This window comes from Lissotriton vulgaris, chromosome 2_1 (genome assembly GCF_964263255.1).
Source record: "Lissotriton vulgaris chromosome 2_1, aLisVul1.2, whole genome shotgun sequence".
In the NCBI taxonomy this organism is placed as follows: Eukaryota; Metazoa; Chordata; class Amphibia; order Caudata; family Salamandridae; genus Lissotriton; species Lissotriton vulgaris.
Genome location: NC_141687.1, coordinates 1,787,305,401 through 1,787,330,605, shown reverse-complemented (window position 1 = coordinate 1,787,330,605; position 25,205 = coordinate 1,787,305,401). Strand labels below are relative to the sequence as shown.

Genomic DNA, 25,205 nt, shown 5'->3' with positions numbered 1-25,205 from the left:
TGGTTTGCGACTCGCTATTAGGAAGGGCTGTGCCAAGGGCGTCCCTTCCTAATAGCGAGTCTCAATGTAATGTATGATTGTTTTGCAACCGAATTTGCGGCCCCAAAACACTTCCAGTTTATCACCTGCTTAAAGTAGGTGGTAATCCACTCACACACGGGAAGAGGTCCCCAGGGGACCCCTTCCCCTTAATAAATGGGTGCAAAAATATTTTTTAAGAGCAGGCAGTGGTCCCAGGGACCCAGGGACCACTGCCTGTCTTTAAAAAATTGAAACTGAAAAGTTTCATTTTTCTTTTCTAAATGCATCCCGTGTTACTTTAAGGAAAACGGGCTGCATTTAAAAAATACTGCTTTATTAAAAAAGCAGTCCCAGACATGGTGGTCTGCTGACCGCAGCAGGCCATCATCCCTGGGAGTGCTAGCCAGTCCCAATGGGGTCACAAATTGCGCTTGCCTCATGAATATTAATGAGGCTTGCAATTTGCCGCCTCATTGGGAATCGCAAACAGCGTCTGAGACACTGTTGTGCATTCCATTTTGCGAGTCGCAAATTGCAAGTTGCAATTCAACACAATTTGAGACTCATAAAAGTGAATGGTCGTATATCTGGCCCTACATGTTTATCTCCCAATTGGGAGCGGATAGAAAATTGGAGTTTGGTGTTTTTGGACTCGCAATTTAAAACCCATCTTTTAGTGAAGTTGGTTTTTACATTGCTGGTCTGAAAATTACACTTTTAGACAGTCAGCATATTCTTACTTTAACCGTTCTGTGCCTCTGTCTGTCCCTAGAAAACATGTCTGGGTCAGGGTGACAGCTGGGCTTTGTGAATTCACTCTAGACTGTCATACACAAAGGGAGCTGAGGTGTGCCCTGCATATCCTGGTGGCCCATCACCAGGCTAATGGGTCTTTCTAAGCTTGAGTGGTGGGAGGGGTTGACACTTGCACCTGAATGGGGATGTGCCAGTCCCCACACAGAGAGCTTCATGCACCCCCGGTAGGGTGTTTGGAGCCAGGCCCACGGTGGGCAGCCGCTTGTGCCCTACAGAAACCTTTCTTTAAAGTCTCCCTACTTCAATGGCTGAAATGGGTATAAGTACTAGACCTCAGACACTATAAACTCAGAACACTTCTAGACTGAGGACATTCTGCCAGGAAGAAGTGCTGTTGTGCTGCAAGGAGAGACAGACACTTTGTTGCTTGCTTTGCTTTGTTGGCCTGCTGCCTACTGCTTCTTGCCTGGAAGTATGAGGACTGAAATGAAATGAAATGAAAAAGTAACTTATATTGCGCAACTAAAACCCGAAGGCATCAAGGCGCCTATCAAAAAAGTTCCAAAGAGGCAAAACAAAACTACAGGTAGGCTTTGGCAAATAGCCGAGTCTTCAGGGGCTTTCTGAAGGACTGCATAGGGGAAAGGGACTTAATTTCCACAGGTAGAGCGTTCCACATTTTCGGGGCTAAGCTAGAGAAAGCTCTGCCACCCCATTTAGCTCTGCGGACGTGGGGTGCTGATAGCAGAGACTAATTGGTGGAACGCAGATTTCTGGAGGGGTTATAAGGAACCAAAAGGTCTCTTATCCCACCTGACCTATTTCTTGCTAAAGCCCCATAGGTCAGACACATTATTTTAAAGGAAATCCTGTCCTCAATCGGGAGCCAGTGTAAAGATTTCCTTGCAGAGGTGGCTGACGCACGTTTGGGTAGGTCTAACACAAACTTGGCTGCAGCATTCTGGACCATTTGTAAGCGCTGAAGCAGTCCCTTGCTGAGTGCTGCATACAGCGCATTACAGTAATCAAGTCGAGAGCCTATAAGAACGACCACAACTTGCTTTCTCGCCTGCTGAGAGAGATAGTGCTTAATCTTCCTCAAGATGTAGATTAAGCCCCAGCAGGTGGAAACTGTTCTATTCACCTGCTGACGCATACTGAGGGTAGGGTCGATCAAGACTCCCAGATTTTTAGCTAAGGCAGCAGGAACCGGGCATGCTCCCAATGATGCGAGCCACCAATTCGCCGACCAAATGTCCTCCTTTCCTCCAAACACCAGGATCTCGTCTTCTCACCATTTAGTTTCAATGAATTGCAAATCATCCATTGAGCGACTGCCTCCATACAGAGTCTAAAATTGGAGGCAGCTGAGCTGACAGGCTGGGAGAGAGAGATCAAGATCTGGGTGTCGTCGGCATAGGAGACTACCTCCATCCCAAAAGATCTAATAAGTCTGGCAAGTGGGGTCACATAGATGTTAAAAAGGGTCGGACTTAGTGCCGGCCCCTGCGGGACCCCACAATGCACAGGCAGGGATGGAGATAGAAACTCCCCCATCTTTACTCTCTGTTCCCTCTGGTCAAGAAAGGAGGTCAGCAAACTAAGTGCGGACCCCTCCACCCCAATCTCCCTCAGATGAGATGTTAACACCAAGGGAGAGAGGGTGTCAAACGCAGCCGTAAGATCTAGCAGGATGAGGAGGGTGGTCTGACCCCTATCAACTCGGGTGCGGATGTTGTCCAACACTATGGTAAGGGCCGACTTGGTACTGTGCCCCCTCCTAAATCCGTGCTGCGAATGATCCAAATGACCAGAGTTTTCCAGAAAGACTGCAAGATGCTGGTTGAGATGGGTTTCCAGCATCTTAGCAGGAGCGGGGAGCAGTGAAATAGGACGAAAGTTTTTAAGAACCCCTGGGTCCAATGTTGGCTTCTTAAGCAGTGGCTTTACCACTGCCCTCTTCCATTGCGAGGGGAAAGTACCATCCCTCATTGCTCTATTCATGATATCCAGGAGGGGAGGCAAAAAAGTCTCCTTGCACCGTTTAAGGAGCTTAAGAGGGCAGGGTTCTAAAGGGGAGCCCGACCTGGTCCTATTTAGGAGGTTCTCTAATTCCTGAAGTGAAATGGGTGGAAAAGAAGCTAAACACCCTAAGGGGACGTCCTCCACCAGAGTTGGGGCAGAAGCAGAAGGACCGGAAGAGTCGCTGATTAAAGCCTTCTGTAGCTCTAGGGCCGAATAGATGTCAACAATCTTTGCCTGAAAGAAAAGGGCTATGTTATTGAGAGATGGTAACACTGGGAATCCTAGGGGCGAGAGTGTCATTTGAGATGTTCTTAAAATTCCGCCGAGGTTCCATTATACTCAGGCCATTTCCATTGCTATTTGTGATGGGACAGGACACTTCTATCGGGACTGAACTTTACTCGCTGCATCCTGCTTTCTAGAGGCTCGCTAAGGGCTTGACTGAGCTTGCCTCCTGTTGTTGAAATCTCAGGGACATCAAAGACTTCATGCGCTTCTTGCAACCACATCGGCTCCTCTGCTGTGAATCCTGATCTGCCAAGTGGTACGGCTAGAGCGGTCAACCTCAAATCTGGGGAAATGCGTTCGAGTCTCGGCAACTATGCTGAACATCCTGTGATTCTGGCCAAATCACTTAATCTCCCCTCGCCTAACAACATTTTTTTTATGTGTCCTCATGTAACGCAATTGGTGTTATGTAAAGCGCTCTGATACCCGATGCCTTTGGGTCAAGTTTGTGCTATATAAAACTCTGTTAAAAAAAAAAAGTGTTGTCAAATCCAGTTCTGGGTCCTTGGAGGTGAATTTGGTGCTGTAAACCAGGAAAATCGATACCGAGTATCAGTCGAAACTGGCGCCTTTATGCAAAATCGATGCATCGCAGCTACCTGCACTGAATCCAGGTGTGCTACGCCATGACTGTAACAACACACCACTGACGTCAGTGGTGCCCCGTCCCAATTCTGCCGCATCCATGCCCTGCGTGACTCTCATTCGATGCAACACCTTGGGCCCAGTGATTCGACTTCGACACCAAGGAATTAACGCTCCTTGATGCCAAGATCCACATCACCTTCTGGAACCAAGGTCTCACACCCACAACCAATGCATCACATCCTATGTGCAACGCATCGTCCCAGAGCTGCAAAAACTTAAACGACCCTGCAATGTTTTATGGAACCATCGCTTCACCTGCAACCACGCAATGCCATGTCTTGGGTCCTGATGCTGTATCCTTGTTTCTGATGCCAGTTCTTTGGTTATCGATGCTGACAAGGTACTGGATGTGACCAGATAGGCCCAGTGGAAGCTGTAAACTTCTAAGTACTGCATTTTTTATTTAATGTTTAGAAATGTATATCTTCACTTGTGTATGTTGGATTTTTGTCATTTTAGTTTTGTTTTGCTCAGATAAATATTGGCTATTTTTCTAAATGGGTGTGGAGTACTTTTGTGGTGTTTTTACTGTGTTACTGTGTGAGCACTAATACTTTAAACATTGCCTCTTTACTTTATCCTGACTCCTCTGTGTCAAGCTACCAGAGAGTGAGCATCAGTAAACTTTTAGTGTGTACTACACTTTCTCTGACTAGAGTATGGGTCATGGAGTCGGCAATGCTGCAAACACAAAGTAAGTGTTTTTATTTATTTAATACCTTCCTCTCGACTTTCCCGTCGTATGTCACCCTCCACTGCACCACCCACCCTGAACCGCCCGCCCCACCCCACCCCACCCCACCGCCCCACAGTGTTACCTGTGCGAGCCGCCAACTGTTATGAATACAAATATGAATCTATGTGTGTATGTGATTCCAAATGAAGTCAGTCTATTTAGGGAACATTATTGTAATTGAGACAGATGCATGATAGATTGATGAAACTAAATTCATAAGAAGACCATACAGGACACTTTAACAACATAATAATGTCTGAAGTAGTAATCAATTAACCCTGTAAGTCAGGGATCTTCAAATTGGGAGGCGGTCCTTAACTGATCCCAGGCGGGGAGCTAGGTTCTAGTTAAAAGTCAAGTCAAGTCAAGTCAAAGAATTTATATAGCGCACTACATACCCAGAGGGTCTCAAGGCGCTTAGGGAGGGGGGAGGATTACTTGTCAAATATCCACGTTTTAAGTTGCTTTCTGAATGCTAGGTGGTTCTGGGTAAGGCGAAGGTAAGTGGGGAGTGAGTTCCATGTTTTAGCAGCCAGGTATGAGAAGGATCTGCCTCCCATGGTGGTCTTGTTGATGCGAGGTACAGTGGCGAGGGCTTGGCTGGAAGAACGCAGTTGGCGGGAGGGGGTGTAGAAGGACAGTCGTGAGTTGAGGCATTCTGGTCCGATGTCGTAGAGTGATTTGTGTGCGTGGGTTAGCAGTCGGAAAGTGATCCTCTTGTTGATGGGTAGCCAGTGGAGGTCTTTCAGGTGACCAGAGATGTGTTCGTTGCGCGGGATGTCTAATACGATCCTGGCTGAGGTGTTTTGGATTCGTTGGAGTTTCTTCTGGAGTTTAGCGGTAGTGCCTGCGTAGAGGGTATTTCCGTAGTCCAGTCGGCTCGTGACCAGAGCATGGGTGACTGTTTTTCTGGTTTCGGTGGGGATCCAGCGAAATGTTTTTTTGAGCATGCGAAGAATGTTGAAGCAGGATGAGGATACGGCGCTGACTTGTCTGTTCATTGAGAGTGAAGAATCCAGGATAACGCCTAGGTTCCGTGCGTGGTCTGTCGGGATGGGTGCTTTTCCAAGGGCTTCCGGCCACCAAGAGTCGTCCCATGCAGAGGGGGAAGTACCTAAGATGAGGACTTCTGTTTTATCTGAGTTCAGTTTCAGACGGCTGTGTTTCATCCATTCGGCAACTTCTTTCATTCCTTCGTGTAGGTTAGTTTTGGCGGTGCTGGGGTCATTGCTGATAGCAGTGCTTTGTTTTAAGTTGAAAAGAAATGATCAGCAGTAGGCCACTCTGTAATGGGGCACTACTAACATCTTTTATCATTTATATCTGTCAGAGTATGTGTCAAAAGGGAAAGGACTACAAATGTTCTACAACCCTCCCAACTCCCATTTCATATAACACACTGTGAATACTTTTACACTTAGTAAGGACTATTCAACCAGAATAGTATGTTTGGCAATCATGTATTTGTTGCATTCCTTGAAAGGTTTAGCATAACTGTAATGTTTACATAAGTATACACTTAATAAAATATTTCACATTTCATGGAATAATTGTGAAAATTATGGTGGGCTCCAAATAATCTATACTACTATTATAAAGAGAGAACTTGCACCTTTTGGCCATGTAAACTCCGGAACCACAGCGCCAATCTACACACCCGATACATCTATGAAAATGTCAGGGTGTGTAGATGGACATAGGCTATATAAATTAAAAGAAAAAAGTAAATAAAAAAAATTAAGTTTGTAAACAAAGTAGTCCCCTAAAAGTAGCACCAGCCGGGACCTAGCGCTGGCCGCGACGCGACGTGCATGATGACCGCAGCGCGACGCGACGTGCGTGATGATGAGGAAGGAGGAGCGGCGGTGCAGTGACGAGCGGCTGTGCAGTGAGGAGCGGCACCACAGGTAAGGAAAGGGAAAGTTCAGTGCGAGACTGTGTGATGCAGGGGGAGGCAAGAAGGAGGCAGCAGTAAAGGAAAATGTCAGAGCACGAGTGAGTCGGGGCGGGAGGGGGGCGGGAGTGAGTCGGGGCAGGAGGGGGGCGGGAGGGAGTCGGTGCGGGAGGGGGTCGGGGCGGGAGCGGGTGTACTGCCCCCAGCCCCTTTCTGCCCCAGGCAACGCTGGGGCGGGCTGCTAGTGTTTTATATTGGATGGCACAGCATTAAAAAATCTGAAGATCACTGCTCCAAGTGTTCATATTCTAAATAGGATGTCAAGGAACCTTGAAAACTGAATTACTACCAAAGAAAAGAAAGATAACTGCAGATGTATGAAGTGATATATATCAACCCAGGAAAACTGATGCAGTTTCACACAATAAAGAGGATGCAGACTCCAGACTTTTGAACCCAATGTGCAGAAATATGAAAGCATTGGAATATGGGCAGTGGGTAATGTGGGCATCACAAATATAATAAATTCTCTAGGAATGTAGGCAAAAGTACAAATAACACAAATCAAAGGGATGATTTATTTCAGTCTCCTTCACAAAAAATAATAAAAAAATACATGGTGCAACTGAAAGAATTATTTAAAAAATAAGTATAGTTACCACAAAAGTGAATGCTTTCTTTTTTCATTTTTTTTTATAGCAAGTATGTGACTGCAATGTTTAGGTGGCTGCATGTTTTGTGTTTTTTGTTTTAATTTAGAACATGTGCTTGCAAAATAAAATATATTAAGGGACCGATTACAATGTCGGGCGGAGACCCTCGCCCGACACCAACTCTGGATCGGGACCGACCGGCTGGTGTTTGCATTACGATGCGACCAAACAGTGTTCGTCAGATTCCCATTGTTTCCTATGAGAGCTTGTGTTCCGCCCGACAACCGGTTGTAAAACAGGCTCTTGTCAGGAAAGGGGAAATGTGTGTGAAAAACCCTGCACCCTGTAGTGGGCACCCCACTGTACCTGCCACACAGTGCAGGGTTTTACAGGGGGATCCCTTAGGTACCACTTCAGCCCCTAACCGGAGGTCTCGCGATGAAGGATATTCTTGAGAAAATCATTTTTAAAAGTTTGTTTTCAAGAATTAAAATATGTAGCAAAAAGACAACAATATTCAACCTGTAGTTTTAAAATATTTAGATTCAGCTTTTTGTTTTTAAATCTGCTTGCTTCTAAGGCAAAGGTGTTGTCAGTACCTAAAGTGCATATTACAATCTATGGCATCTTTAATAATGTTTATTGACTGCAGAACAGGAAAAAACAGCCACTTGAGTTGGGAGAGCTTAAGGACTCTCACATCAAAAATCAGTAAAGTAGGCCATAGTGTTTCCAAAAGAAAAAAGAGGTATGTTAAAAGTGCTGTTACTCATCTTTGAGCAGTCTTCGGCAAAACTCATTCTATACAATAAACATACCCACATTATCTTAGACTATGACGTCTATGGACAGACAGTAAAATTGCTCTATGATCAAAGCATCCTACAAATGTTGTCCTAAAGTGTGGACTTTGCCTACTCACTGTCCTTAGAATACTAGTACAGATATTTGTGGCACGTGTCCTTTTTAGGTCTCGCCTAGGCGCCGTATTTTCTGTCTCTCAAGACATGCTGTATTTACTCTATGGGCTTTCAGCACACCTATCCATTTTGATTTATTCCTTCATTACCTTTCGAAATGTATTTGTTTTCGTTAGTGAATAGTGAATAGTTTTCATTTGTCCCTCCTTTTGCTGTTTTGGTCACATCCTGGAGACTGGCCTGTTACACTATTGGCCATATAAGTTAGTTTCGGGTGCACAACAATTGTTTTTGCCTGAGCTTGTTTGGCTTGCTTGGCTTTCCGAACGCACAACCTGAGGGATGCACATCATGTTCTTATCTTGTTTTCCACTGTCTTTGGTTTCATAACAGCTTTTTCAGCCAGAGGCTATGTTATTTTTCATCCTATAACATTTTTGCTTTCATTAGCTCAAATGTCCAAACCTTAAATACTATACTTAATGAAGTGTAGTTTAAGATGACAGCCGACAGTAGGATCTATCTATTTGCATTGTGCTTTTGACAGTGAACATGCTGGTATTGCTCAGTTTTATGAAAATGGAAGCAGCTTTAAGTTGCGTGCTTTCAGTTTTTGATGCTTTCTTTTAGATTTCAATCGTTGGTGAAATAAAACAAATATCAAGGGATACCACCTCGTGCTCTCCAAATGTGGCATGTAATGTGAGGTTACTTAACAATCTATCCTGTAAGTAGACAGTGCAACACCACCTGAGCACTCCCTCAACACCACTGCAGCATCACTTGAGCAACACTCAGCAGCATATGAGCTCCACTTCAACACCAGCCCAGCACCACCTCATCATCACTCAGCCACAGCGTAGCAACACTTCAGCCCCAGTGATGTGCCACCTCAGCACCAACGTAGCACTACCTCAGCATCAGTGCAGCACCTCAGCAGCAGCACAGAACTGCCTCTGGACCAGTGCAGTACCACCTCATTCCCGGAGCAGCACCACCTCAGCATCCGTGCAGCGTCACTCACCACCTTACCATTCGCACAGCATCATCAGTGGGACCATAGCATCACTCAGCATCACCTCAGTGTCACCTCAGAATCAGCACAGCACCACCTCTGCATCAGTCCACCACCAGCAGCGCAGCACCAACTCATCACCAGCACAGCACCACAACAGCATAAGTACAGCACCACCTCAGCACCAGTGCAGCACCACCTCAGCAGCAACTCAGCACCAATGCAGTACAATGTCTGCATTATCACAGCACCACCTCAGCACTAGGGCAGCATCACCTCAGCAATAGCGCAGCACCAATTCAGCATTACTCAGCACCACTGAGCACTAGCAGAGCTTCACCTGAGTACCACCAAAGCATCACTCAGCACCACCTCTGCACAAGCACACCAGCACCTCCGCACTACCTCAATATCGCTCAGCACCACCTCAATACCAGTGAAGTACCACCTCAGCACCAGCTCAGAATCACTTAGCACCACTTCAGCACCAGCACAGCACCACCTCAGCACCAGAGCATCACCACCTCAACATCCGCACAGCACCACCTCTGCATCAGTGCACTGCCACCAGCGCAGCCCCTCAGCATCAGTGCAGCATAACCTCAGCAAAGAACAAACTCAGCTGCACTCAGTACCACCTGAGCACCAGCTCACCACCCCCTGAGTGCCACCACAGCACCACTTCAGTATCAGCAAATCACCATCTCAGCATCAGCACAGCACCACCACCTCCTCAGTTCACCTCCAGCAGTGCAGCACCAACTCAGCATCAGTGCAACACCACCTCTGCACCAGCACAGCATCACTTCAGCACCAGCACTGCACCACCTCAACATCAGCACAGCACCCTCTTAGCATCAGCACAGCACCACCTCCAAATCAGTGCACCACCACCCACACATCCCCACCTAAGCACTAGCGCAGCCCAACCTCAGCAGCAACTCAGTACTAATGAGGCACCACTTCAACATCAGTGCAGCAGCACCACCTCAGTTTCAGCACAGCACCACCCCTGTATCAGTGCAGCTCCACCTCAGCACAGCACCAACTCAGCATCACTGAGTACCACTTGAGTAGCAGCTCAGCACCAACTGAGCACCAGTACACCACCACCACATCAATCAGCACCACCCCTGCATCACTCAGCAGCACCACAGGCTCATTCAGCACCACTTCAACATCACACAGCACCACCTTAGTATCAGCAAAACATCACCTGAGCACTACCACAGCACCTCTTAAGCATCAGCACAGCACCATATCAGCATAGCACAATCTCCTCATCAGTGCACCAACCCCAGAGCAGCAACACCTAAGCATCAGTGCAGTACCACCTTAGCACTAGCACAGCACCACCTCTGCACCAGCACAGCACCACCTCAACATCAGCCCAGCACCATTTCAGCAACAACATAGCACTACCTCCACATCAGGACATCACCACCAGTGCAACCCCACCTCAGCAGCAACTCAGCATCAGCACAACATCACCTCAGCACTGCACCAACTTAGCATCACTCAGCACCACCTGAGCACTAACTCAGCACTTCCTGAGCACCAGTGCAGTACCACCACCTCAGCATGACTCAGCACTGCCACAGTGTCGATCTGCTGCATACTTTCAGAAAAGGCTGCACTGTCCCGTAATAATCTTATGTACTCTGGGGATTAATTGTAAGCCCTTTGTGCCACAGGTGTTTATTTTTTATTACATAAAAAGTGACACACTGGTGGTGCAAGGAGCCTGTACGTAAGCCCCTATGTATGGAGCCTGACATATATAGCAATGAGAATTCAATCCCAATATGTTCCAAGGTGGCCAATGTTTAATCCATGTTGACAGTTGATGGCAGATTTAAGGTGAGTTACTGCTGAATCGGGTGCATCTTTCTGACCCCTATATAATAATCACTGTTACAAAGTCATCCTTCTACCCTATTCACCCCTATTTTTCGCTGAATTATACAGGTGGTAACTGACTCTGACTGTTGACTGGGCCAGCGCTATGTGTAAAATGGTACATGTAATAGGGTACACTTACAATTGGCAATGTAAGACCTTATAAGTCGCTAGTTGATATTAAGGCCAGGGGGCACAATCTACCTACAAGTCCCTAGTATATAATGGGGCATGAGGTTTAGAGACCTAGCAGATTTCCTGCACGTGCATATATGCACTGCTGTGTGCCAGCTGTCCTTTTAAAGGCATCCCTGTCTTGTAGCCTGTCTTTAAAAATAAATTCTCACAATTGGCATTGGCAGACCCTATGAATCCCTAGTATATTATAGGGCTAGGGGGTTCAAACTACCTATAAGCCACAAGTATTCAATAAGCCATGGAAGATTAGAGGCGGCCCAACCAATTTCCTGCACTTGCATGTGTGAATTGCTGAGTGCCTACTGTCATTTTATAGGTAGCCTGGCTTTGCAGACTGTCTTTAAAAGTAAATTGCATGCAAAATCAACTTTGGTGGTATGTGCACTGTAAAAGTGATAATCTGCCTTTTATCAGATATTAGGCACCCAGGGGCATTGCAATATTTCTATTTATATATACCTATTGTTAGGAAATGAGTAAAATATCACTCAAGGGCTTAAACGATTGGTATTAATAAAGTCAACAACTTGTCATTGTTGAATTTATCATAACTAGTACAGAAGATAAGTTATAGAACTTTTTTCTTCTAAAAGCCAAAATCCAGCCTTCTAGTAGTGGCTGCTTATTGGTCAGCCTTAACAGGCTAAACCAGGCTGCTTTGATTAGGCAATACGTGGCTTGGCTGGAGCAGAGATTTTTCTGATGGAGCGAGCTCTGCAGCTGGGGAGGATGGGTCCTGCAGAGGAGACAGGGTAAATCAAGCTGAGCTCAACGAGAGAGCAGATCAGTACAGAATGCCAGGCGTACCAACTCTACATCCTGTGCCCCAGTCAGATGGCAGGCTTTGGACAGGAATTCACTGAAGTCAGGCAGAGGAGAGCTAATTGAATTGAGCCACACTGTTGGTTGGTTTAGCTAGCGCCTACTCCTCTGGAGAGAAATCATCTATGTTGATTTTTAAAGTGCAGTGCTTTGTGGGACAAGAAGATGCAACACTTGGAGTAAGTTGTCATGCTTTTGCGTGACACCAGCATCTCATTGGCCAGAGGTGCCCCCTGCTTTTCACCTCAGAACACTGAATAAATATGTGAGAGCTTCATAGTCTCTTAGATCTGCTGCCTGAAACTACAAGGAGAAAATGGATTGCCCTGCTGGAATCTGGATCTGCAACCTGAATGACTGCGCTTGCTGTACATTCTGGTAGTAAAGCTCTGGGGACTGTGCCATGCTTCAAGAAGGATTAAGGAGTGGACTCTCTGTAAGCGTCAGGTTAATAGAGGCCACCTGCATCATCTCCATCAAGCGTTCCCATTCTGGAGTACGTCCAGTAAACCTTTAAGGATTTGGCCAGGTAAATGGTGGGAATTGTGATCCAGATATCCCACAGACCATCTAGGAGATTACAGACCTTTTGATTAGTGATTTGGACACTTTTAACCTACAAGGAGACCTTCAGGAAGCAACTCCTGAAGTTTGGAGATGTTTGGAGAAAAAGCTCCATGAGGTGACCGCCCAGTCAAGCCGACTATCTTCGAGAGCGACCTGGCCAGGATTTTAGGTTCGTCCTGCGGAAAAATCCAGAGCTCCAGACTTCCAGGAATGACCAGGTTCTCGTGGAAAGTCAAGCCGACAAACCGTCTCCGAATCTGGCCTGTTGTGGGGGGTTGTGCGATGTCTGAAGAAAAAGCTCCCCTTAGTGTATCTGACCTAGGGCTCCATCGCTGTGGACCTCAAAGTTTGACTTTATTCTGGTCAAGAGTGACCGGATGTTCAAGAGTTGCGCTTTATGTTTTCAAGCACTATAAAGTGGTTAATCCTTCAAAATTCAAATCTCCGATTCCCTACATTGGATTTTTGTTGTTTTGGTGTCTACTTGTTCAGAAAAAGATTCCCTAATTTTACTAATTGGTGAGGGATTTTTATTGTATGTTCTGTCTTACTTGCTTGATGTATTGGTGTTTTGTAAAGGCTTTACAATCCTGTCTCATAAGTTAGACCTGACTGTTCGTTGTCACCTACCAAGGGTTGAGCAAGGGCCTAATTTACTTAGACCTTTACTGGGCCCTATACCATGTTGGTGGCCTTTCTACTAGAGGTAGGCCATACTTACCCCTACCAATAACCCACTTTCCAAAAATCACCATAAGATATATGTTTATGCACTGTTTGAAACAGTCTAAGCCTCTTGTGATCCCACAATGAACTCCAGAATTAATGCTACTAGCCTCTTCCCAAGCGTGCATCTGTGTTGCGACTGTTCCAAAACAATGTTGCAGTGTCAACCAAATGAAATTAACAGCAACACTTAGAAATAGCATTTTTAAAATATTGCTACAATGAGTGACCATTTCCTGAATTAAGGGATCGCGCCAGAAGTGCAAATACTATTGTTCCCCTTGGTCAAGAGTGGCCTCTTTAATCACCGCAATATCTGTAAGGTCCTTTAAAGACTAGGCCCTGGCTATGGCTCATTTTCACAGGCTTGAAGCTGGTCACTGCAACTTTCCCACCTCAACTCAGGAGAGAATAAACCAATTAAGAATCATCTAGTACGTCATTAGTAGAACTGTGAAGTGACAAGGCATGAGCGACCCAAATCCTGACAAGTTTGCCTCTTAAATATAAATGATATAGTAGAACATACCAAAAAAATAAAAGACTTATAATCATATCAGTTTTGATACCACTTAGACTTAGTAATCCAATGTCTGCTTTTTTATTAAGCTTTGTGTATTTGTTTGTTTATTTACTTATTTGTTTATTTTTGTGGTGGAATTAAGCCCAATCAAGAATCTATTGAACGCCAGAGTAGCTGCACATCAAGATGGGATCATTTAACCGCATGCGCGCTAGCGGTTTTCCTGCTGAGCGCTGCGATTTTGAAAATCCCCCGTTACGTGACAAGGTCAACTCGTGACACGCACAGCGCAGGTAACGCTCATTACGAGTTGACCTTGTCACATGCATCGAAGGGGTTAACAAGGAGAGGTGACTGAGGTTAACATGGTGGATCTACCTTATGGAATGCAGATTGCGCTGCGAAGAGAGCACTAGGTTTGCACTAGGCCTGGGAAGTAAATTCCGTTCCGCTCTCGTAATTTGCAGAATTTGGGTAATTTTGCGTTCTGCGGAGAAAGCTGAATTGCCAAACATTCCACTATCTGCAGTTTTGCAGAATTTTTTGCTTGTTTGCACTTTCAAAATGCTTGTTTGCAAGATATTTCCCCTGGAGCATGCAAACAGCGTTCGCGAACAGGAAAAAAGCAATGCGAACGGGCGGAACAAGCAAGTCCGTGTCTTCGTGGAACTCTGCGTGCTTGTTGAGATTTTTTACCATTTCGCGGAGCTTCGTGTAGCGCGACTACGCAAATTCTGCCCACCCCTAGTTTGCACTGCCAGGGTTAAAGAACGTCATATTTTGGTGCCAGACTTTCAACCCCGCAGAAGAAAGCAGGCTGTACATAAACAGGATACATATCTAATGGTGCATTTCTTTAAAGGCATACACCAATCGAGCTGTTCCTTCGCAGGACACCCACAACTCTCCCCCCCTCCTCACAAAACAACGGGAAGGGCAGAGCTATGGGCACATGGGCAATGGCTGATCATCTTCCCTTAAGTGAAAAAAAAAATATTTTCACGCAAAGGGCCGAGCATTGAACGAGCCAAGTATGTATACCCACGAAGGCCCTGTGCTTCTATACTGGGCTTCTGCTCTTCTGTGTCTCACAGATGGGCACTGAAATACCACACACCAATAACCAGGGACACATACCAGGGATCATGACAATGCAGCACAGGTCTGGGAAACAAAGAGCAGTTCGTTCTGCGTTTTACCCTTTCCTCACGCTGCCCTACTGGAAGAAGGTGCCCCACGGTGAGCATATAACAGAGGGATCTTGGCCGAGGTACGTTGCACAATGAAAGGATAGCATATTAAAACAGGTTTGGACTGATGGGTGTCAGAGAGTGGCAGCGCACAAGCGTACACATTAGCTCCGTTATTGAGGGTCTCTTGCTGAGTAAAATGATAAATACACCATTGTCCAGATTTATCAAAAAATCTATAGTCAGATCTACCAGGCCATGCAACGTCACCTTGCCTGGCGCTACGTGGCTTGGAAAATCTCTATCCTGGGGAGGCATTCCATGGGTGGAGAATGGATGATCCCACGCATCTACCTATGAATTTTGGCGCGTTCCCAGATTTGTGATAAGTGGTAGACCTATGAATGTGTTAAAATAATACTTCTTACCAGGGGAGGAGTAACAAGGAGAAATATGTTTATTTCCCTCCATTGTTTCCTCTTTCTATATGTGGTGCATTCTGCAGCACACGGAGAAAGAGGAAAAAGCCTTAGAGAATAGTTTTTGTGCAGGAAGGTGTATCTTCCTGCGCAAAAACAATCCTGCCTGCAATGCAAGTGTGGTGCAAGGGTGCCTGCGTTGGGGCTGGGCAGCACATATTGCGCCAGTGCAAAGAGAGGAGAGGGATGCGCCATATAATGTTAAATATGATGCATTTCTGACCTCTCCCTTTCACGCAGTGCAGCAAGTAGTCTAGCTCCGCTGTTTTGCCCGGCATTTTGATAACTCTGCTCTGTGTCTATAAGACATGCCATTGACAGAATGTCATTGTCACTTAAGTGAGGTGCTGGTCTCTGAGGGTAGAGTTTAATGGTCATGCTGGCTGAGGAATGCTGCACAAGAAAGCTTGTGCTTGCAGAAGCTCCCACATGCGAAGGACATTGAGGAAGTGCAAAGCGTTACATTATGGTTCAACAGAAGAGTCACAAATATCATAGATAACGTCTTGGCTGCTTGAGGTAAGACAATTCAACAGAATGTCAGTCACTGGAAATTACATATTTACAAAGGAGGGGATTTTATACATCATTTGAAAGGTTTCAGTGGATCTTTTCAATTGAAATAGATGTTTCCTTAAATAATTAAGATCAGAATAATGCATTTGGAGTTAAGGGATCGCTGTGCTTCAGCCTCTTGGTTAGCCACCATAAAATGTCGATCACTCAAGTTGTTCTGTAAGTTTTGTAGTCGTTAAGAGCTCATGAAAATGAGATTATTGAAGGAAAGTTATATACCAGCAAATCTGATCCCCTCCTGCATTCTACATAATTTAGTGACAGATTCATAAATTATGGCTGTCTTCATCTGGGACTATGGAAAAGGCGAATCTCTGAAAATATGTAGGTAATGAGGGTTTCGTAAACTATAGCTGTCCTCATATGGGATTATGGAATAGACAAATGTCTGTATATCTGTCAACATACTATTGCCTTAATATCTTCTGCTATGTAAAGAAGATCATCACACAGTGTGCTTTTCTGACATTAATCTGCACATAGAGTTACTGTACAATCCCTCATATATTATTTGGCACCTCATAAAGGACATTCTGTCATAGATTCATAGCGTCTGTCAGAATAGGAAAACTAGCAACATTGCTCAGCAGTACCTGCGGCTTTACTGTTCTTTAAAGCAGTGGCAGACCACGCAGGTCAGCGCAGTGGAGCGGGGCTGGGTGGGGGTGGAAGTGACAAAGGACAGCATAGGTAAAATAAGTAATGAAATAAAACTACTTACCTTGCACTCGCCACATCGCCCACTCGGCGATGCAGCAAGCACAAGAGAAGTGGTTTAATTTATTTAATAAAGTATTTCCCCTATTCCGTTGCTTGTCACACGCACACCCCCACCCCGCCCCTGCACCGCCCCACCGTGCTTATCAGCATGGGCTGTGCCTGCTTTTGAGGACGTTTAATTTTTTATGTTATGATAAAGGGCTGTGTGTTGTGAAGAGTGACACATTTTGTTGGCAACAAGAGAAGCGCAAAGAAAGTCAAGCAAACGATTCTTCAACGACCTATAAACCTGTTATTTTGCTTACTCCATAAGAAGAGACGTGTGTGGTGTTAGAAGCTTATGCTCTGTATCCCCTTTGCACCTTCTACTGAGTGACTTTTAGATAAAAAGAACTCTCCGAAAGAAGACATGGACTTAGATCAAAGACCTGGATATCTGCCTGGAGTGTGTACCGAGGTTTAGAGCCCCTCGCCCATTCCTTACCTGACTTTGCATCATCTTCGAGCTGCAGTTCCCGTTTTCCAGCAAGTCCATGTTTGTCGTTGAAGGATCTGTGGTTGTCTACTGCATCTGTTTAATGCAACACACACCAGAGACATTAATTCACTTTCCATGTTCAAATCTTGTTACTTTAATGCTATCACTGTTGCAGGTTTATTTACGGTCTGGAATTAGGTTTCTAAATTGGATTGCGTGGGTTCTGTGAACATACTGATGGACCCTTTTTAAACATGATGGTTCGTAAATGAAAGAGGGAATCAATGTATGTGAAAAGAGATGAAATCGTAGGAAAGGAGTATGCTATGGGAACTGGGTGAAGTTAGACTATGTCTTGGCGATGGTGAATTCGATGTATGGGTTCAGTACTACTGTGAGTCAGCTTAAATAAAATAGACTGCTGTTATGTAAAATAACCTCCAAAAGCTATCTTACATTGCCCTGGCGGCTCTTCTCTCCCCCTTGCAATGGGAATGTCCTTTATCAGTAAAAGTTGATCAACTCGACCTGAAACAAAGGATGATTCCTATTACACAGTTTAGAGAACAGCCGGTACCCAGTATAGTACAGCACACCCATTCCAGTACAGCTCTCATGACACATTGAGGGGCGAAGTCTTCTATACAGAGACATTTTGACTTCAAAGTCTACAAAGTGAACTTACATATGTCTATAGAACAAAAGAACTGATTCTGCCTAGGACAATTCTGGATATTAGAATCAAGTTTGATGCCCTCTCAACGAAAGCTGAGTAGACGATTGAACCGCAGGTCGTTGTACTGAAGAGAATGGCATGGCAACCACTTGCAGTGGCTGGCGCATGCCAACTGCCCCATCATTCCAATCATGTGTTATTAAAATAATCTTTCTCCATGACTGAAATGCTCTAATAGCATCTCAGCTCTTCCAGCGAGTACTTCATTGGTCATTGTCGGCCACTCTACACACTATAGGACAGGTCTCTGGTGGAGAGAAGGAATATTAATGAGCATATCTCTTGGCTACAGGATGAGTTCTGTCTTATGCTCTACATTCTGTTCTAATAGAACGGGGTGCTATGTAGTCTAATATCATGTTACTTCTTCTTGAATTTTAAGAATACCTCTTTCACTCTATTAGATCATTTTAAAGGCGCGGATAGTAAAGTTAGATATGTATGGTCCTTAGATGGCTTATGGACACAAATAAACCCTTTGCGGAGTTGCATGGAGAATACAGTGGTAGTGTACATCCATAGCATAAACACATAGGTTATGATCATGAACCTATATAGGATATTTTACTTTCTATACTCAATTTAGTAGTGTATTTACTGTCTATCTTAGTGGTGAGATGTTTTGGTGGTTTGTGCTCTGTAAGTGATAGTTGAATTCCTAAGGCACAGTATAGAGATTTATTGCCAACTGCATGCATGATGCTGCATTCTCTTAGGGGCTTATTTACAAGCCTTTTGCGCTACCAGTGTGTCATTTTTAATATGGGAAAAAATGATCTACCGGCAGTTCAAGGGGTTTATAAATAAGCCCCTAATGTTTCGCAAATGATGAGCATGACTTGTGTGGCCAGCTTCAATTATTCCGAGGGATAATATTTGTACGACTAGGAAATATTGATAAGTAGACTTTGAAGGCTGGTAAGAATAAGAGATGTGTTAGTGTGTATTTTATGGGCACAATACCCACCCTGACCGACTCGAAAGACTCCCTTCTTGAGTAGAGTAAGTGTATCAGTTAGTTATTGTTAGTATGGTCACTGTATTTTACGTTTTGGTTGTGATATTTGCCCACAAGTAAGTGGTTACACAGCGTAAAGATGTTGACGTACTGTGGTATCCTGCTCTTCTTGATATTTAGTTCTTCCTTTGTGTTCTGTGTCCTGCTGCTCAGCCATTGTATGAGCCATGTCACAGAATATTCCGGTGTGTCTGGTTGAGTGAAATGTCAGTTGGACAGTGTGGGCTGAGCAGCTGGGATGCACCCAGTTGGGTTGCTGCAACGTCTACTACATTGTAACTTACTATTCCTGTAACCTAAGATGCCTACTTTAATCTGAAGTATAAAGTACATTTTGGATTCACCATCATCTCTGCCTACCCTCGTTCATACGATATTTCACTGGCGACGAGTGCAAAACGAATCTACTATGGAGAAAAGGCCACTTCTGAAACTTAAAAGGAGTCATGATTGCTGCAACAGGGGAGGACAGACATTAAGTTAAGAGTACTTTTAGGAGAGCCTTTTTTAAGCCAACTAAGAGGAAATGCACCTGGTATCACCATTGGTGTCTATTTCCATCATGCAGCCTTAGCCACAGGCATTTAAATAGGCGCTGCTGAGCTAATATTGCTTTGGCTCCAGCGAGAACTTGTACTGGCAGTACTGTTTCTAATTGAGCCTGCAGTTCCTTCTATCAACTTTTACAGCGAGCTGATAGCGACTACTTTGGACCTAGTGTGCTTCATCCTGCAGTTTGGTGTGTGTCACCTGCTTCTTCTTAGAAACTGAAGAGTGTGTTTCTACAAGCACAGTGTCCATTAGAAACACGGGGCTGCCTATTGTACTTTAACAAGTGTGAGTGGTGGATTACTAGGACCTTCTACCTGCTTTCTGCCTGCAGTACGAGAAGAAACACTACTTAACAGTGCACATGTGGATGTACTATAACAGTGTTGTTGAAATTGTTTCAGGAACCTTTGACCTGTGATCTGCTGAAGGCAGCGCATTCGCAGCCCGAGTCTTTTGATAAAAATCTGCCTCACCTGTTTGCTTCTTAGTGTGACATTTAAAGTCATCGTGAATTCCTCGATGCTTTACGTCATCGTAGGGAGATCGCTACAACTCCCACCTCCTGTAGAAAATTACATATTACGGTGCACTTGTAACAATTTTATTCAATTGGGAGATGTTATGTATGATTCCTTAGTGAGCTCGACGTTCTTCTTACATTTGCAGCTACACAGAATTAATGGAGGTTAACCAGCTTCCGTGCTGGCACGCACAAGATCAAGTGAACGACCTTTCTGTGTGCAGTGGTTGTAGAGCGGAGCCTTGAAAAACGTTTTGAAGTCGGTTAATTGGTGAGTCTGAGGTGCGCTGCGGCTATTTTGCCAGTGAACAAAGGCTGGGACCATTTTACGGATGCTACGGTGCCTAGCTATGGACCATTGGCCTCCTACTCTTGAACTTGGCGGCGAAGACCGGCCGCGTGTGCAAAGAAAATTGGTGTGGGCAGAAGTGCATTGAGTCCTTGCACGCTGATGCGCACCAGGGATTTTGACTATGAGACTTGCAGCCTGATTCATCAACGGGCCGTTTTGCGAGCCCCTAATAGCGAATCATAGCGATTCGCTATTAAGGACTCGCAAAACGGTAATCATGTAGGAATCGCATAATAAAATGCGAATCCTACTGATTCCTTATTTGCGATTAGCAAATTGCTAATCGCAAATAAGGAATAACTCGCCATTCATTCCTATGGGCAAAAAGGCCCATAGGAATGAATAAGGAGTATTCCTTATTTACGATTAGCAATTAGCTAATCGCAAATAAGATTGCGATTTGAAGGGTGCCAGGGGTGTCCACAGGACACCCTGTAGCACCCCTCAAATGAAATTTCACACAGGTGTTGCACACACACATGTCCAAAGGACATGTGTGTGTGTAACATGCAACTCAGAAAAATGCATTTAAATGCATTTTTCTGAGTTTTCGCAATTTACCGCAAGGTCTGACCTCGCGGTAAATTGCAGCAAGAAATTGCGAATTCGCAAATTTAAATTGGATGTTGAATTGCATTTAAGGAATCTCTAATAGAGATTCCTTAAATGTAATTCCTCGCACATTTGCGATATCGCAATTAACGATTTTTGTATTTGGGATGCTGAATCCCAAATGCAAAAATCGCTCTCGCAAAGGGCCGGATTCTGCGAGCGCAATTTCGGTTCATGAATCGGGCGGTCAATTGCTTCTCCTGCGCAGGACTGCGGGAATCTCATGGGATGTTTTGCAAAGGATTGGCTACTTGTGAAGTGTCATGGGTGTGCTTTTGGAGGAAGTCAGCAACTAGCTGTATTATACTCGGGTACCAGGTTCAGGTACCAGTGTCATTTCTCTTACTTTTTCTGCATGGTTCATTGATTGCATTCAATTATTTGTTCAATCTTCATTTTAAAAATCGAATTAAGTATGTTTTATGTTTCGTAAGTGGTTTTGCCATACTAAATTTATAAAGTGTCATTGAGTATGACCACGCTGAATTTGTTCCTGCATTTGTTTGTTTGCACTTGGGGATAGGATGCATGGATTAGCTTGACTTTTATTTTGCTTACCTACCTTATTGTGGCCTTGTATAGATGCTGATCTATACAATGGGTACTTTATACAATTGTTACTGGAAGGCTACTTCACTCATACTTTACATTCTTTTAATAGTGCAGGGTTTTGGGTTGTTGCATCCTAAATTATTCATTCCGTTGCTGGTGATGGGGCAGTGTTTGTTACCCTATTTACTTTGTGTACTGGTGATGTTGGGAGTTTTTGAGCTAAATCAGATTTAAACTCGAACATTTTGGAGGGGGTGTTTAGCTATCACAAATTCTGTTGTTGAATTTTAAGCTGATGAGTATATTGTTGTGCTCTTACCATTTTTGATGGGCGAATGTTTTGACCACATTTTTTACTGGAATTTACTTTGAGCTCAAACTTTTTGTGATGGAACATATCTTGACCCCAATCTTTACTTGGATTGACTAGTGGTTAGCGTGATATTGAGCTCTAACTCTTTCTGATGGGGCACATTGCGCCCCTAACTTTGCATGTGTTTACAGGTGGTGGGCATTTTTGTGTTGAGATCAAAACTTTTCTTATTGGTGGTGGGCTTCCCTTTACTTTACTTGAATGCTCAAACCATATTGAGTGGGCCTTTTTGGTACTCCAAATGTTAAAGTGAGTTTTTTTTTAAATGCGGTTGGTTGTGCAATTCTTACTTGCATTTTCTCGTGATCAGTCATGTTTTTGGGCTCAAACCATTTTGTGGGGGTATGTTCCTACCTTGTTGCATTTACTTTTGATGGGTATTTGTTCCCAAATGTATGATATATTTACTGTTTACTGGGTGAATCTTTGGCACCCTGGTTCTGCAACATCGATTACTTGGAAATGTCTGTCGCATCCTTTGGAGCACTTTTTTTTCTATTTGTGTAAGGAGATGGGTGTGTGTTGCTGCCTGCTTCTATCTTGCACCATTCTTTCCTAGGACTTATGTGTTGCATCCTTTGGAGCGCATTTATTTCCTTTTGCTATAGGGGAGAGTGTGTGTTGTGCATGTGTAATTTCTCTCTGTATTTCCTCTTGCTTTTCTTATTTGTTTTTATGCTGAGCATTACCATCCTCTATCTCATTAAAGGAGGAAGGTGTGTGGTATCCTGCTGTTCTTTATATTTAGTCCTTCCTTGGTATTCTGTGCCTTGCTGCTCAGCCATGAATGAGTCATGTCATAGAATGTTCCTGTGTGTCTGGTTGAGTGAAATGTCAGTTGGAGTGTATGTGCGAAGCAGCTGGCATGCTTCTCCAGGTGGGGCTACTGCTACTTCTACTACATTGTATCCCATTAGTCCTGTAACAAAAGACACCTACTTTAATCTGAAGAATAAACTACCTTTTTTTTCACATCATCTCTGCCTACCCTCCTTCTTACGTTATTTCATGTACATCCTAGCTATGTACAATAGTCTCCAGACTCATGTTTTTTAAAACCTCATTGTATATCTTAATCTTCCGAAAAATATTGACCACAGGAAAAGAAATCATCAGTTTCACACTACATACTGAGGGGCAGATTTATGTCGGACTTGCAGCACTTTTTCGCAGCCGTTGCGTCACTTCTGTGACGCAGCGGCGGTGTAAACCCTGCGCCACGTTGCGACATACTTACATCGTGATGCATCTATGGAGATGCGTCACGGTGTAAGGTCCTGCGCCACATGAAACCTGCGTCAGGTTTCATGTGGGCGTTTCCACGCAGAGGGGGCGTTCCTTCGCAGGAATGTCCCTGAAAAGTGACACAGTGAAATCTACAAGATTTCACTGAGTCACTTTCCCAATGTTGATGCGTCAAAGGCTTGACGCACCACGTTAGAGATAGGGCAAGTCGGAATAGTCCTGGAGTTGCGTGCCGCACGCAACACAACTTCAGCACTGCACCAACTTCACGCCCTAGATGCGACATGCATCTGTTTATTCCTGCGCCATGGTGCGCCGCATTTTAAATGCGGCGCATCATGGGTGGCACAAGGATAAACTTGCGTGCCGTATCTTTCCAGGCGCATCTCTGCCGATTTGCAGAGATGCGTCAGGCAACATAAATCTGCCCCTGAGTATTTTCTTGTCAGTTAAAAAACATTTATTATTTCCCAATTGGATGGGAGACATATGCTGTTCAACAGGAGACTTGCATATTCTGGTTCTAAAATTCCATTATAGAGTTCTTCTCACACAATAAACCATTCAGTCAGATCTTTGTTTTTAAATTAAATTGGAATTCCCATTGCTTGCAAATTTTGTAATTTGCAAGCTAATATAATTCCTTTGACTGGGGAAAACAATGCAGATCTCTTTTGATATTAAGTGTAATACACATTGGATAACTTCTATTTTGGAATCTGTTTTGGCATTTAACACGTTTTGTAACTGAAGAACTGAACAAACAATGATAATTAAAAATGTTAATGGACTGATGCAAGCATTGCACCCTCCTTATCTGTTTCCTCAAGTCTGCTCTCTTTAGAAAAGAATCACCCACTAAGCATGTGACATGTACATGCAAGGCACATACGAACCGCAAGAGTGGGTGGTGTACTATTCCACTCAGGAGGAGAAAACCATAATGGAAGAACATTATGTAAACTAATCTCCCTCCATTAGAATGGGTAAAAACATGAGCCGTCTATGCACCTGTAAGTTTCAGTTTCTGGAGGCCGAGTTATAAAGGAGACTGCTGAGGGGTGAGACGTATTACGGTTGCCTTCCCTCTCTCTGTGCATGGTAACTTTGTGCCTCCCCTTCTCACCAGCTGGGTGGATGGAGTCCCCCTGAAATATTCCTATACCCCTCACAATAGGACCACTATTAAGACCTGCAATGGCTGGTCGAAGCTTAGGGGTGGTGTAGTTTCCTCCACCAGCACCTCGATACCAACATGATACAGCACAATCGGTGACAATGGACAGCTCCCAATTAGGTGGGGTATGCCACAAAGCAAACAATGCCTCCCTGCCTCAGAAGAGGGTTGGCAGTGACAGGCAGTGTGTACTGCTTGGGGGGATTATTGGCAGTGGCGCCTATTGTCTGTCACCACTCGCCACTCAATACAGGAGGACCAAAACTGCCACTGGTGTCCACAATTACAATCCGGTACGATTGTTACTCCCAATCTGTAATAGGAAGTCAGGATCCAAAAAGATCTGTATTATGTGGGTCCGAAAATCACTTGAAGCCATGTCCTGTGAGGAAAAGCTGCTGTCGTGTATTTTAGCTTACTTCATATCTAAGCAGGTTCTTAAGCCCAAATACGTTCAGCACATTATTGGGAACATAGGATACGATAAAATAACAATAAATAAGATTAAAAACTAAAGTGATGTCATGATTTTAAAAGCCTTTATTTATGTAATTTTTCACATGCAGTGATGCTCTGATCATGTTTAAAATAAATATATCTGATACATTTAAAATAGTTTCAAACAGTTTAATATTTTCAAAGAATTAAAAACATATTGTGATTTGATAAGGACCGCTTGAAACACTGCATTCAGGTTACTGAACAGTAGGCATTTTTTAACAAGAATATTTCAGGTGCACTTACGTGGTCCTAGCAGATAGCCAGCACTGTTCAACGTCCAGCCTCTCTTTTCCTTTGCCTGACAAAAAGATGGCGTCAGTTAGACAGTGTCCAATAGTAAAGGTCCCATGCCCGCGCTGTACTAGGGACGGTGCCACATCTCTGAACAAGATTAGGCATTTCATGCTTTGGAACTTCAAAGTGTTTATTTGCA

The 25,205-nt window shown here is 44.3% G+C and overlaps 1 protein-coding gene across 2 annotated transcripts in view; it reads right to left on the bottom strand.

Annotated features, from left to right (window-relative positions):
* Nucleotides 1-25,205, bottom strand: part of LOC147733276 (galanin peptides-like) — a 244,358-nt gene that overhangs the window by 205,501 nt on the left and 13,652 nt on the right. Inside the window, exons 3-5 of one of the 2 annotated variants that reach the window (XM_086958944.1) lie at nt 25,016-25,070; nt 17,591-17,662; nt 17,141-17,227 (exon numbers count right to left, since the gene is read on the bottom strand). In XM_086958944.1, coding sequence (XP_086815070.1) covers nt 17,141-17,227; nt 17,591-17,662; nt 25,016-25,070 — 214 coding nt within the window. The remainder of the gene's footprint in view (nt 1-17,140; nt 17,228-17,590; nt 17,663-25,015; nt 25,071-25,205) is intronic. The other variant, XM_086958945.1, reaches the window with a different exon arrangement.